The sequence below is a fragment of the Myotis yumanensis genome, unplaced genomic scaffold (genome assembly GCF_028538775.1).
Source record: "Myotis yumanensis isolate MYYU_CA2020_CCGP unplaced genomic scaffold, mMyoYum1.0.hap1 SCAF_3, whole genome shotgun sequence".
Classification (NCBI taxonomy): Eukaryota; Metazoa; Chordata; class Mammalia; order Chiroptera; family Vespertilionidae; genus Myotis; species Myotis yumanensis.
Window position 1 is genome coordinate 163,978,199 of NW_027223754.1, and position 14,997 is coordinate 163,993,195.

At 44.4% G+C, this 14,997-nt stretch overlaps 1 protein-coding gene across 6 annotated transcripts; it reads right to left on the reverse strand.

The window, feature by feature from the left end:
- Window positions 1-869: 869 nt before the first annotated feature.
- LETMD1 (LETM1 domain containing 1) lies at window positions 870-10,911 on the reverse strand. Of its 6 annotated transcripts, none has more exons than XM_070410228.1 (9): window positions 10,575-10,840; window positions 9,870-10,021; window positions 7,131-7,246; window positions 6,439-6,521; window positions 4,452-4,638; window positions 4,227-4,328; window positions 3,975-4,127; window positions 2,767-2,863; window positions 870-1,842 (listed from the first exon to the last, which is right to left on the reverse strand). In XM_070410228.1, the coding sequence occupies exons 1-9, from the start codon at window positions 10,694-10,696 to the stop codon at window positions 1,772-1,774; spliced, it is 1,083 nt and encodes a 360-aa protein (XP_070266329.1). In that variant the 5' UTR covers window positions 10,697-10,840; the 3' UTR covers window positions 870-1,771. The 6 variants fall into 6 exon arrangements, with proteins under 6 accessions (XP_070266329.1, XP_070266331.1, XP_070266332.1 ...); XM_070410230.1 differs by having other exon boundaries at window positions 10,543-10,619; XM_070410229.1 differs by lacking the exon at window positions 870-1,842 and adding an exon at window positions 1,857-2,068 and having other exon boundaries at window positions 10,575-10,847.
- Window positions 10,912-14,997: the final 4,086 nt, after the last annotated feature.

The following is a 14,997-nucleotide window of genomic DNA, read 5'->3' on the forward strand; positions in this document are numbered from 1 at the left end:
CAAGCTTTTAAATGCTAAGTGTCAGCATTTAGCATTAACTGTCTTGTTAAGCAAAGGGCCTTTTCTACAATCTCTCCATCTCATTTCTGGTGCTACTCGAGCTGGACACAATTAGAGCTCATGGTTGCTCGAAAAGCTAGGCCTCTGATCACAGAAGCAGATAGCTTCAACCCCACTCAGTCCAGGCCTAGATAAAAGAAATTACTTTTTATCGCAACTCATTCCTTTCTCACTGTATACAGGTAGTATTTTCAATGTGAATCCAAAGCTTGTCTGGTTTTCTGGAAACAATTTTTTTTTTTTTTTTGCCTTTCAGGTCCTTCACATGGTGATAATGTTGTATTTAAAAGAGAATATTTAAATGTAAAATTAAAGAAATATTCAAAAGAATGGTGTGTTACTCTTGATCTTGGCAGACCACAATCGTTACTTGTTAGAAAAAGGATGCCTCTCCAGCCTTATATGTAAAATTAATTAGGTCAGTTAGGGATTAATGTCAACAACAGAGGTGTTTTATGATGGAAAAACAGAACGTTCTCTTTGGAGCATCAAGAGCTTGAGTTACCGCCTATGCGCTTATGCACCTCATCGGCTGAAACAGCCTTCATCCTGCCCTGCTGAAGCTTTCCCTGTCTGTAGTCCCTACTCTTGGGGCCCAGTTTCTAATTTCATTACTTTCTATGTGTATGTACAATTTCCTATTCCTAGTTAGCATTTAAAATCCAGCAAGAGGATCAACTCAAATCAGTTCATAACTTCCATCCCATCAGAAAGTTCTATTCCATTCTCTCCCCAATAGTCAGGTTATGAGTCTCGTAAAGGAGCCTTAGCAAAATGATTAAAGTATGCATAAGTGAATTTCCAGCCACTGATTTCAGACAGTCTTTACTTGGGTTAAAAACAGGGCTTCATGCATTTACAGTAAGTTACTACAGGCCACTGATATGCCTTCACAGACAAAAGCTAAGCCCAACCTACTGTCTTGATGCAGATCTCCTGGTCTCCTGGGCGGGTTAGTACTGTACAGGTTTGATCCATGGCCAAAGGCAGGCATTTTCAGTTAAAGCTGGATGGCTGCAACACAGTGGAGGTAGCGAAGAGTTTAAGATCCACAGCTTGTGGCACAGACCAGAAATTAAGACAAGGGTGTGAAGGTTATAAATATTGGGTAAGCAGTCAAGAAGGACTTGTAGTTCCTTGTATCTTGTCCATTAGAATGTTCCCATACGTTATTCACTAAAAAAAAGTAAAGGTGGTAAAAGGATTTGAAAAGGAAAGAGGTTAACCCACTGAGGGGGACAAAAAAATTCCTATTTTTGGTCATCTCAGGGTTGAGGGGAGCATCATAGTGCATGCATGTAAGTGCTCTAGTTTAAGTAGTGCTGTTCCCCTCACCGGCCAGAAAATGGCTTGAACAAAAACAGCTCAAAAGAATATGGCAGTGAATAAGTCCTAGGCCAAAGGAGGATTCCCACCTGGGCCGAAGCTCACTTCCCAGAATCTGAAATTAGCATATTACAGTAACAGCCTAGTACAGTGGCTGCTTCCAGTGTCAGTTAATTCCAAGGAAGTTGGGATGAAGCTCCCAAGGGCTACCCCTGGTAAGAGGGTTTGTTTCAGTTCCAGCTCCCACGAGTGTACCACACGGAAGCTCAGGCACCGGCTCCTCTGCCTCACACATCTAACGGCACCTAGACTCTGCCGACAAGTGCTGGTTGGTCCCACGCTGCTGGGCTGTGACGGCAGGACAATGCCATCGCTCCATGCTCACTCAGCGCCGTGTCCCAATGTAGTTGGTGGAAAGCAGGACCACGTTGTGAAGCAAAAGAGACAGCTCAGCTTCTGAAAACACCATCAGTGTTAATGGTTTGGCCAGGGAACAGTCTGCCTTCTAACTGCCTTGGTTTACAGGTCTTGAAACTGGAGGTGGGAAGCCCAGTGCAGGGAAGTAATGACGTTAAGGGGCTGTTGTTCTCAAGTTCCCCTTCTTCATTCCAGTATCTGCATGTATGCTTTTCTTTCCTTCCACCACATATGCCTACCTACTCATCCTCATTTCTGGACTCTCCTGTGACAGCAGTAGAAAACGCAGAGACAGTAATGGTACTAAACATCACTGCCACCCTTGGGATTCTTCTGGTAGAAGCTGGTGCTCTGGGGACATTTCTCAGCTCTACGGAGATTAGCAGGCCTACCCTCATATTCACAGGCTTAAAAAACATCAAGGCCTACCTAGCCAAAGGTTCCAAACAGGGGACCCACCAGCCTAATACCTACCCTTAGAAACTTTTTGATCAGCCAGCTGAGTGGTTTTGTTTTTATTTTGAATTTAGACTAGTACTTCTCAACGAGGACAATTTGGCTCTCCCCTCAACTGGGACATTTGGCAATGTCTGGAGACACTTGGGGTTGTCAGAACTGGGGCGAGGGGTACGACTGGCATCTAGTGGCTATAGGCCAGGAATGTTGCTAAACATCCTATAATGCACGGGACAACCCTCAGGATAAAGCTTCAATAAGGCCAAGGTTGAGAAACTGCTTTAGACAAGCACGTGCTCATGCTCGTGCTTCCACAATCCCCACTAATCACTCCATCTTGCAAGGTCCACTTCGTGACCTGCTTGTAGGCTAATGAGTCTGTGCCTTTCATTTAGACATACATGTAGATAAGGGTCTCACACTACTCAATAATTAACTCCAAAATAATCTTAGAATAAAATACAAAAATGACTTGGATTTTGGTTATGCAATAGGGGTTTGTCTAACCTTTCAGGTTGCAGGAAATCTGCAGCCATTCTGCCAGCCAAGTTCGACACCGCTCTTCAGCAATATGTGTAGAATTCAAGCCACGAAGATAACAAGCCTGTAACACTCAGAAGAGAAAGGTCCTTAATAATCAGAGTGAGTATGCCAAGGAAGTGTAAACCTACAACCCCAAATCTCCTTTAAATTAAGTTACAACCTCATCCCAAGAGGATGGCATTCTCCATGGCAATCTGAACTATGATGACAAGCAAAGAGGCCTATATAATCTAAAACAGTAGGTCTAAAGTATAATGCCTTTTTTTTTTTTTAAATCCTCACCCAAGGATATTTTCTCCATTGAGTTTTTTAGAGAGTGGAAGGGAGGAAGTGGATGGGAGAGAAAGAGAAACATCGATGTGAGAGACATATCAGTTGGCTGCCTTCTGCACGCGCCCCGACCTGGGCTGGGGATTGAGGCTGCAATCAAGGTATATGCCTTCGGTCCATGGGCCGGTGCTCTAACCACTAAGCAAAATCGGCCAGGACTAATGTCCTTGGTTTTTGGTGGTTTTTTTAAAGTATATTTTTTATTGATTTCAGAGAGGAAGGGATAGGGAGAGATAGACTGAAACATCTACGATGAAAGAGAATCACTGATCAGTTGCTTCCTACATGCCTCCTACTGGGGATCGCAACCTGGGCATGTGCCCTTGACCAGAATCGAACCTGGAACCCTTCAGTCTGCAGGCTGGTGCTCTATCAACTGAGCCAAACCTGCTAGGGCAATGGTTGGCAAACTCATTAGTCAACAGAGCCAAATATCAACAGTAAAACGATTGAAATTTCTTTTGAGAGCCAAATTTTTTAAACTTAAACTATATAGGTAGGTACACTGTTATTAACTTACTTAGGGTACTCCTAAGGCTTAGGAAGAACCACACTCAAGGGGCCAAAGAGCTGCAGTTTGCCGGCCACGGGGCTAGGGCATTGTCCTTGATTTTTGAAGGACCAGAAGAAAAGAAACATAAACCATAATGAGTGTGGACAATTCCTTCCCAGTAGTTAAGTTCACTGAGGGGGGAAAAAAGACCTAGAAATGAGGTAAGAGAATAAAGAGCTTGGATTTTGCTATAACAAGCAAGACATAACGAGCTCTCTGTAAGCTCCCAGTCCTGAAAACTCAAAAGTCCACCAAGAATTGAGGGTTGATATTGCAATGAAGCTCTTACCGATTTCACTTCCTGATCAGTCAGCTGGTTAATCCCCAGCTTTGCCAAAGCCTTGTCTAGTTGATGAATCACAGTGGTATGAGTCTTTAAACGATGTCTTAACAAGGGAGAAGGCAGGTAAGTTGTGAGAAGCATGGCTCGACTCAAGGCTTTCTGTGATATTAACAACACAGGAGGAGCAAGTCAACATAGTAGTATTACTGCAAGCAAAGACCTGAAGTTGTGGAAAAGAGAAAGCCTTAGAGTACTCACTATTTGCGAAGCATGGAGTTGATTCATACCCAGAGGATGGTTAGAGAAACTCTTTCTCAGAGCTAGGATCTCATGTATTGCTGGGTGGGTACCACGCTGTATCTTGGGAGAGGTAAGAGATTGGTAGATGTTAACAAAGTCCTGACTAGCCTTCCTATCTGATTTTCATGCACACTGGATCTAACGAGATTCCTAGTTTGGAACAAGGGTTAATTGGAGGAATACCTTGGTGCACAGCTCTGTCATATGCCACCGGAGTCCTTCATCAGAAATGAGAGGGATAACTTTTTCCAAATAAGAAAGGATTTCTGGGTGGGACTTTTTCCGGATATCATGATAAATATGTAAGAAATCAATTTGTTGCTTTGGGGTCCAGAAATGTCTGATCAGCAGTTGCCTAGGAAACAGGTACCTGAAAGGAAAGGAACAATAAAGTCACTTGCTGACATTGGCATCTTTCAAAATGAATAAAGAAAGCATTTGACAGACATGAATAATAAAAACAGATGGAGACACTGCTTTGCTAACACACTGTCTCAGACCAAGGTTTAAGATACACTAAAGTACAATTTCAAGCAACATTACTGAGGTTCTGTGAAAGGAAGTAGTAGTGGAAGCAGCACACATGCAGCAATCAGATAAAATGACTCTTTTTGAACTAAAGCAAGTGAAGCACGTATTTTGGACAGAATTACAGAGCTGGACATGGTATGTAATGTTGACAACCTCAAACAGTAACACAGTCCTTAGGTGTATACAAAATGGAAAAGACAAATTTGCTTTTAATTAATTTCTCTATTTGTGAGGTGGGTTTAAAACATGGCCATAGCCCTAGCAGGTTTGGCTCAGTGCATAGAGCATCAGCCTGTGGAATGAATGGTCCCGGGTTCGATTCTGGTCAAGGGCACATGCCTGGCTTGCAGGCCCGATCCCCAGTAGGGGGGCGTTCAGGAGGCAGCCAATCAATGATTCTCTCTTATCATTGATGTTTCTAACTCCCTTCCTCTCTGAAATCAATAAAAATGTTAAAAAACAAAACAAAAAACATGGCGACAAATTCTCTGGCACTCCTCTTATTGAGAAATGTCCCTTTTTAAAATCTGGGTAACTGACTCAACCAATAGAAGAGAGCAGAAGTGAGTCTTGACCCCAAGGCTAGGTTATAAAAGGCCATGCAGATTCTTATTTGCTGACACACTCACTCTTAAACCAGCAGTCGGGTATCCCTCGAGGAATCCCAGATTGAAGAGGGTGCAGGCGGGGCGGAGGGGACCCCTCTCCCATACACGAATTTTGTGCACTGGGCCTTTAGTTATTAATAACGAACTACAGCGTTCGCTAATGACTGATTACTATAATCGTGTTGCATTCATTTCCCTTACTCGCCTTACACCCAGGCGCACCATTTCTCTCCATTAATACTAACAGCAAATATTTTAGCATTGGATTGCCATGTCATTAGTCTTGTACTGACTTGTTTGTTGTGCTCAACAGGAAATATTTCACTTTCAGACAACAAGAAAAATAGGTTTATTTGTGTTACACTTATTAATTTTTGCAGTTATTCCGTGTCTGGTAAGTTAATGTTCAAGAAAAAATATTAACTTTTATTAAAATGTTCTATTATTGCCGAAACCGGTTTGGCTCAGTGGATAGAGCGTCGGCCTGCGGACTGAAAGATCCCGGGTTCGATTCCGGTCAAGGGCATGTACCTGGGTTGCGGGCACATCCCCAGTGGGAGATGTGCAGGAGGCAGATGATCGATGTTTCTCTCTCATCGATGTTTCTAACTCTCTATCTCTCTCCCTTCCTCTCTGTAAAAAAACCAATAAAATATATTTTTTTAAAAAAATGTTCTATTATTTTGTGTTAACAATTACTCATTTATTTCAGTCCTTTGTATTCAGCATGTCTCTATCGAAATAAACCTACATTTCTATGAAAATTGAAGCTTTTGGTTTTTTGCGGCCCACATAAACCTAAACCTTGTTTATTTGAACTGTGCTAGCCTTTGAGTTTGACATTACCTACATCTACAGCTGTTTAAGAAACCTAGGTATTACTGAGTGGCTTTTATGAACCTTGGGCTAATGCTAATGAAAAGATTAGAGCAGGAAGTTTGATAACTTCTGCCTAGCTTCTGAAATGGAAAGTTGTTCTTACATAAATTTTTTATCTTCAATATGCCAGGGAGAGAGAAGTCTATACTCACATTAGCAAGAAGACCAGGTAGTTGGCAAAGGGTGGAATGGAAATAATACCCAGAAAAAAACACTTGGTGATATCTCGACGAAACTAAGCAGAAATAAAGACAGATGCAGTTTTAACCCACATTCTTAATGGACAATCCCTCCATCCCACTGTGCAGTAAACTCCTGCAGCCCAGCAAAGGATCAAGGTTATTGCTATCTACATGTAGTTGGTAAGTTCCTTGAGGACAGAGCCCTGATTGACTTTTGTATCCCAAATATTGTCGAATACGTACAGGCACCCTGACATTATACCAAATACCTTAGTGAGTTCTTCCTGCTCTGCAGAACGGGTCCTAGAATCTTACTCTCAGCTCCAAAACGACTCCAGTCACCACCCAATATTACTTTCCTGCTGCCTTTTAGAACCTTGCAAATTTTTATATGTTCAGAAAAAAATTGACTTTTAGTGTTTACAATTTTTATTTAGGAAGTGTGCCCCAAATTCCATGCAGCTCTGCTATGGAGGACTATACCTCTGAAAGAATCCAATTCTGACAAATAGTCTGATACTCTCATTTAGTTCAATACTTTAATCTTGTGGCAAAGGGCAAAAGCCTGATCAGTGGGGAACAAAATAGAAAAGAAAATAACTTGAGATCTTGGTTATTTCTATGACCTCACCATGCACTCTGGACGTGTCCCTGGCCCATACCTGTCTCAAATGCTCCATCTCCCGGTATGAAAGTTGATGAAACTTTACATTGTGCTTCACCATATCTGCCTTTATTCTTCTAGACTTTTTGGCATCAGCCCATAACTTCTGCAATCCTGCCTCATTAAAGTAGAGGACAGAGTGTGATGTTACCCCAGTTTGAATCATACCACAGCTTCCTATTTCAAGTTTACCCACCGTACACAAACTTGTCCCTGCCCAACATTACTCTACATCAAAGCTCCCATCTAGGTCACTTGAAATTCTTGTGAGGCCAACCTGTATCTCTTTTCTCATCCCTTTTTCCCGCAACACATCACTTCTCTTCTAGCCAAGTGGGCCTTCTGTGATCTACTATGGAATGGTCTCCCTTTTGTGGTTCATTACTCATTCCTTTTTTAAAAAAATTCTCACCAGAGGATCTTTTTTCCATTGATTTTTAAAAAATATATTTTTATTGATTTTAGAGAGGAAGGGAAAGCGAGAAAACGAGATAGAAGCATCAATGATGAGAGAATCATTGATCAGCTGCCTCCTATACTGCCCCCACTGGGGATTGAGCCCAAAACCTGGGCATGTGCCCTTGACTGGAATCGAACCTGGGACCTTTCAGTTCACAGGCCGACACTCTATCCACTGAGCCAAACCAGTTAGGGCTCCATTGATTTTTATGTTGTGTTTTTCCCCCACTGATTTTTAGAGAGAGTGGAAGGGAGGGAGGGAAGAGAATGAGGGAAGAGGGAAGGGAGAAGAGAAGAAAGGAAAAAGAGAAACATGGATGTGAGAGAGACACATCGATTGGTTGCCCATGTATGTGGCCTTGACCAGAATCAAATGCTTGACCCTTTGCTGTGTGGGCCAATTCTCTAACCACTGAGAACACCGGCCAGGGCGTCATTCCCTTTTTAGAATAAAAATTCAGGGGACGGGGGTGGGCTGGAGAGGGTCAATGGGGGAAAAAGAGGGGCATATGTAATACTTTCAACAATAAAGATTTTTAAAAATAAAATAAAAATTCGCCCTGGCTGAGTGGCTCAACTGATTAGCGTATCATCCTGTACACCAAAAGGTTGTGGGTTTGACTTCTGGTCAGGGCACATACCTAGGCTGCGGTTCGATCCCAGTTGGGGGTCGTAAGGTAGGCAACTGATGTTTCTCTCCCTCCCTCCCTCTCTCTCTAGAAAATCAATAAAAACATATACTCGGGTGACAATTAAAAAAAATAAAAATTCAAAGTTCGCTAACCTCAGGAAGTCTTGCTCAATCAACCCTATGTATTCCCTAACCAGATATTTATCTCCTTTCTAGAACATTTGTATAATTACTGTAATTCAACATATTTCTATGATTGCATTTTGCTCTTCATTACATAATTCTTACATTTATCTAGAACTTTAGTTTTTAAAAATGCTTTCCTATTTATGAGTGAAATGATAGAATGTCTAGGTTGGCTTCAAAAGAATACAGGAGAAGGCATGTTTAGAAATGAAATAAGATTGGCTGAAGTGAGGTTGAGTACACTGGAGTTCATTATATTATTTTCTCTACTTTTGTGTATGTCTAAATTTTTCCATAGTAAAAGGCTTAACAACAAACCAACCAAAATGCTTTCACACCCTTTTCTATTTGAGCCTAGTTGTAAAGTGGGAGCAGACAAAGCAGCCATTTTTTTATCTCCACTTTACAAATACGGGTAAGCAATTTGCAAGTCCACAAAGCTGGTAATAATTATGATACTATGTGGTAGTTTATTGTAACTGTTATTATGACAAAAGTATAGAGAATAACAACAGTTATAGTACATTTATTGAGTACTTACTAAGAATCAGGCCTTAAATACTTTACATGTATCAATTTAATCTCCACAACCATGAGGTCAACAGGTAGGTTCCATTATTATCCCCAATTCACAGGTAAGAAAACCAAAGGACAGCCCGGCCCGTGTGGGTCACGGGTTGAGCGTGGACCTATGAACCAGGAGGCTGTAGGTGGAGTCCGGGTCAGGGCACTTGCCCAGGTGTCTGACTTGGTCCCCAGTGGGGGGCGTGCAGGAGGCAGCCGATCAATGATTCTCTCTCATCACTGATGTTTCTGTCTCTCTCTCCCTCTCCCTTCCTCTCAGAAGTCAATAAAAATATATACTAAAAAAAAAAAAGCAAAAGAAAAAAAACCCAAAGGACCGAGGTTAAGTAACTGGTCCAATCAGCCAGTGACAAGCTGGGATTTGAACCCAGGCACTCTGGCTCTCGAGGGGACGCTGACACTATACCATCTCCTGGTGACTAGCAGAGCTCTGATCGGGACCAAAACAGTCCGAAACCAAGTACTACAGCACTATTTCCACCACATGCTGCCTCGGACAGATCTGTGACAAGCATTAGACCACATTTCTTATGGGCCAAGTCAACTGCTAAATCAAAGGGCAGGTCTGCGCCGCCATAGATCCCTGCCCTTACGCACGACAAAGAACTTCTACTATAGTCAAGTGTGTGGTTAAAGAAGTGCAAAAATACCTATATTCCCTCTGGATACTGTTAGACGTTGTTTCTAATAAAACCTTTCTAGCAACATCCTCAGGAAGTGCTAGCTTATAACATTAAGTTTAATACTCAAGCATTTGTGAAACTAAGACATCCCAGCTCACGTTCCCATAGCAAAACCTGCAAATTATCTTGCTCGAACCCTCTGACATCGCCCGCGAGCCGGTTCCGCCAGTTCCCGCTTCCGTTCTGTTTTTACCTTTAGTGAAGGTGGTGTACAGGAGATAGAAGCGGGGGAAATTACGTTCCAAAAACCGATGGTATTTCCCATTGATCACTTTGGTCTTAGTCGCCACGTAGGAGATTAAGCTCTTCACATCTGCCTTCGGGGAAAGGTGGAGCTTTGCAGACCTACAGGGAGGACCAGAGAGACCGTCTGGGAGTCCGCCCCAGCGCCCCTGCCCGCGGGGCGTCCCCAGCGTCACACGCGGGCCGCGGAGAACGTTTACCGAGACCCGAAACCTCCGGATACCAGGAAGGTCTTGGGATCCAGAGAGAAGCAATCACACCGAGAAAAACACAACCGGGGCAGACGAGAGGCTGGGCAGCAAGCGGTGGCGGGCAGCGGCCGGAGCCGGCGCGAGCGCGGCGCCGGGGCCAGAGCGGCGGGAAAAGGCCGGAGCCGTGGGGTCGAGGCGAACACCCGGACAGCCCGGGCCGGAAGCGGGAGGCCGAGAGCTGACCTCGCGAGACGCTGGGCACTCAGACTATACGGGGCACTCAGAGTTCAGGGGGTCAAGACGCCAGGGCGCTAGCGGGGGTCGGGGCGCAATTTCTGAGCAAAAGAATAAAAACCCCCAGGTCAGGGCGTGGAACCCTGACAACCAAGAGACAACATGCAAGCAAGGATAAGACACTGGAAGGGCCTGTACATCAGAAACGCGGCTTCCTCCAGGGCCCTCACCAGGGGGCTCCCCAGGCCAGTCCAGAGCGAACAAGCTGCAGCCTCCGCGTGACATAAGGTCGAGGGGTGACCGCCGAACCCCGCAGAGCAGCTCGAGCCCAGCACAGCCTGGAGAGCGCCATCTTCTCGGCGAGGGAGGGGGAGGACAGGTCTTCTTCAGGTCAAGGTTCACCGTGATGCGCGTCCCTTTGACGGCGCGTGCGCATTTCTTGAGAGCTGATTGGCAACCACAGACCGCTGGCCACGCGCTAACCCGGCACTGAACGCGCCCGGAGGCCTGAGTGCAGAAGCAGGGCCAGGATTGGACGCAGCCAGTACTTCCTGCTTTCAAGGCGCCGGAAGCAGGCTATCCCCGAAGGAGCGAATGCTTCTGCCCGTGGGAGGCTCTGTGATCTTGAGGACGTCCTCTCTCTGAGTGACCCCTCTCGATTCCCTAGGGCCGCGCTTGCCCTCTGTCCGAGTCTCCTGCATCGGCGCCTGGACGCGGTACGTGCCAGATGTCCATTTGGCAATGTGTGGGGCCACGGCGCCTCCTGGGTGCTGGGAGGGCCCGCGGCGCCCTCTAGTGGCGGCGGCGTGCCTAGGCCGGGAACCACCCGTGGCCAGTTAGCATCTGGTGGCAAAGGTTGGGAGCCTGGGAGCGGCCCCTGGGCGGACTGAGTCGGCTTTTCCCTTTGTCGGCGTTTCCCAAGTTAGTGGGGAATGTCTTTCCTGCAGACCAAGCTCGGGTCTCAGCTTGAATGTCACTTTTCTTCTGAAATTTTTTCTCTGACCAAAGGACACACATTTTCTCTTATCACCCTGTGTATTTTTTTAATAGCACTTACCACTGACATCGTTTATATATTTTGTTTCCTTGTTTGGCAGGCTCCCTAACTAGGCTGAGGGCAAGTGTTCTGTCTCGTTCACTGTTATACCCTAATTAATTTTTAACAAATTAATTAATAACTGAAACTGGGAAGTGTTCCCAGAAGTGGCACTTAGCTGCCTCCAACAGTGAAGACCTCTTGAATACATATGAACCCTTTGAGTGCCAACCAATATCCTAGGAACTGCGCTAACATTGCCAAGGCATGTTTGCTGATTTTACAGCAGTTTAGGAAAAAAATTATGAATCGCAAGTAAATGAAGTTACATATTCAAAAACTTAAGGAAACCTTTACTACATGGACATATTTAGCAATATCATCATCACTAATAAAAGCAGACTTAGCACTGGACGACATCTCGAAGCTTTGATAGCGCTCCCGGCACTTTTGGCGAAAGACAGGAGGAGCGCGATCGCGCTCCCCGGCACTCTAGGGGTTAATACAGGATGGGGCAAACGTAGGTTTACAGTTGTTTGTATGGAAAATAATACAGTAATAAATAGTAATTCAAGAATAAACTCTGGTTTCTGTGGTAGGCAGTTAGGCATGAGCAGGGCAAGGACGATGGGCCAGGTACGGAAGGTCACCAGCGTGGAAAAGCCCCAGGTACCCAATGGAAACATCCATTCGGGTAACTGCTAGAGCTTGGAAGGGGCGGGGGGCGGGGTAGAGGAGTAGAAGAGAGGGGGGATGGAGAGGGAAGGAGGGGCTTTCAAGTTTCCTCTGACCCTAAGGATAAAGTTCAGGCTCCTTAACCGGGCCTCCCTTCCCGGCCTCATCTCCTGTCTCATTGTCGCTCTTTCCCCTTAGCTCTCCCTGCTAAGGAATATCGGCCGTTCAGTTCCGCCAACGGCCAGGCAAGCCACTCTACACCGCTGGCCTTTTGCACCTGTTGCTCTCAGCGTGGCGTTTCTCCCCTCCCTTCTCGCTTGTCTTGCAGGCGCCAGCGGAAATGGTGGTAATGATAGCTAACGCTTATGGAGCAGATACTACTGCCATCATTTTTCTTAGGGCTTTACATGTATTAAGTGGTTTAATCCTCCCTTAACCTCATGAGGTAGATACTATTGCTAGCTCCACTTCCTAAGCGAGGTTAAGTAACCTAATCAGTATTTGAGTCAGCAGTTGAACCCAGACAGACTGGGCCCATGAATTACTGCAGTTTGTATATAAACAGCGCTGTTACAGGAAACTCTTTCTTAAGCCCGCGGAGTTAGCTTTCCCTGTTATTCATCTTGTAGCTAGCTATAATTACCCTTCATAGTACTTAAAATAAATAATTAACTATAGCATTGTGCTCTCTTTTTGCATTCTAATTTCTTTATTGATTAAGGTATTGCATATGTGTCCTTAACCGCCCCCCATTGCCCCCCACTCCCCCCCACTCAGCATTATGCTCTTAATGACTGCTCCCCATTTGATTCTAAGCTCACTGTATTTCTGGTCCCTAGTACAGTCCCTGGCACAGGAGGTGCTTATTAAGTATTTATTAACTGAATACATATACCTGAGTATAAAGTAATATTTTTCCTCTCAAAATAATTCCTTTGAGCCCACCCAGCGTGGTTGAGCATCAACCTATGAACCAGGAGGTCACGGTCAGGCACATGCCCGGGTTGCAGGCTCAATCCCCAGTGTGGGGCCTGCAGGAGGCAGCCGACCAATGATTCTCTCTCATCATTGATGTTTCTATCTCTCCCTCTCCCTTCCTCTCTCTGAAAGCAATAAAAATATATTTGAAAAATAATAATTCCTTTGAAAGGAAATTGCTTTATGTTTTGTGTTCTTTTTTTTCACTAATAAATAGTTGATTTATTCACTAATTCCACAATTATTGAGCTTCTCCCCAGGCCAGGCATTGTTTTTGTTGCTTGAGATAAATCAGAGATTAGATAGATAAAGAGTACAGCCCTACCTGGACGGTGTGATCAGTGGTTGAGCGTCAACCTATAAACCAGGAGGTCACAGTTCAATTCCCAGCCGGGGCACATACCTGGGTTATGGACTCCATCCCAAGTTGGGGATGTGCAAGAGGCAGCTGATCAGTGATTCTCATAGGAGAAGAATAAAAACCCCCAGGTCAGGGGTTTTAGTATAAAAATATATACTAAAAAAAAGGACCGAGGTTAAGTAACTGGTCCAATCAGCCAGTGACAAGCTGGGATTTGAACCCAGTCTCTCTGCCTCTCCCTTCCTCTCTGAAATCAATAAAAACATATTTTTTAAAAAAAGAAAGATTGGCCCTAGTTGGGTATTTAGAGCATCGTCCTGATACACCAAGATTGTGAGTTCGATCCCCAGTCAGGGCACATACAAAAATCAATCAATGAATGCATAACTAAGTAGAACAACAGATTAATGTTTCCCTTTCCCATCCTCTCTCCCTCCCTCCCTCTCTCTCAAATCAATTAATTAAATTTTAAAAAATGAAAAAAAGATTACAGCCCTACCTAGTATAGTTTACATTATAAAATGTTTGAGAGATTGTTTGGAATACCAGAGTGAGGTGGTATTCTGGGGCCTCATGTAAAGATTAGATTTACTTGGGGTCCTCAGGTGTAAAGATTAAAGATTTGAATTTGATTTAAAAGGTCCTAGGGAATCATAATGCATTTGCCCAAGGGAATGGCAAGATGAAGGTGATATTTTGTAAAAATTACTCTGGAGTTACTATGGATTAGAGTGGGAAGAGACTGGAGGTTCAGGATATCATTAAAGTTATTTTATAACCATCTGGATAAGAGATAGTGAGGAACCACCAGACTGGTGACCATCTTACGTGATCCCAGATTTGTGCTACAATAAATGGGCACCAGATTTGAGCTCCCCAAAGCCATGTCATTTAGCCTGTCATCAGCATTTGTTGTTGTTCATTTGGCAAACATTTGAGGGCCTGCTCTGTATCATTCTGCTAGGTTCCAGGAAAATAAAGGCAAATGAGAGGCAGGCCCTCTCCAGCCCCCCAGAAACCTCTACTAAAAGCTCAGAGGTTTAGTAGAGAAGACTGACATTTAAAAATAATTGTGGCCCTAGCTGGTTTAACTCAGTGGACAGAGCATTGGCCTGTGGACTCAAGGGTCCCGGGTTTGATTCCGGTCAAGGGCACATGCCCAGTAGGAGGCGTGCAGGAGGCAGCTGATCAATGATTCTCTCTTATTGTTTCTCTCTTTCCCTCTCCCTTCCTCTCTGAAATAAATAAAAATTTATTTTAAATAATAATAATAATTGTGCTTCCCCTTCTCCCCTCTCCCTCTCTCTTCACCGCTCTCCACCAGGTGAGGGCACTGTGGGAAGGCAGCAAGCCAGAGAGAGAGCCATTTCCAGAAACCAAGCCAGGTGGCTTCCTGATGTTGGACTTCCTGCATCCTGAACTGAGAAAATAAATGTTTATTATTTAAGCCACACAATCTATGATATCAGTTCTAGGTTTGTTTATTTATTTACTTAGTCCCGGGTTTAGGACTCATGCCTAGAAGGGCCAACGCACAGGAGAGAATGAGGCCCCGGAAAGATGCACCGGGTACTCTGTTACAGTGTGTCAGATCCTCCACATT

Excerpts from the sequence above, each read along its gene's own strand:
- LETMD1 (XM_070410228.1), bottom strand. The coding sequence starts at position 10,696 with ATGGCGCTCTCCAGGCTGTGCTGGGCTCGAGCTGCTCTGCGGGGTTCG. Across the intron at positions 10,022-10,574 it reads CTGGCCTGGGGAGCCCCCTG|GTCTGCAAAGCTCCACCTTT; the intron begins GTGAGGGCCCTG and ends TCCTCCCTGTAG. Across the intron at positions 1,843-2,766 it reads GATTTCCTGCAACCTGAAAG|AAGCTGAGCTGTCTCTTTTG; the intron begins GTTAGACAAACC and ends TGGTGTTTTCAG.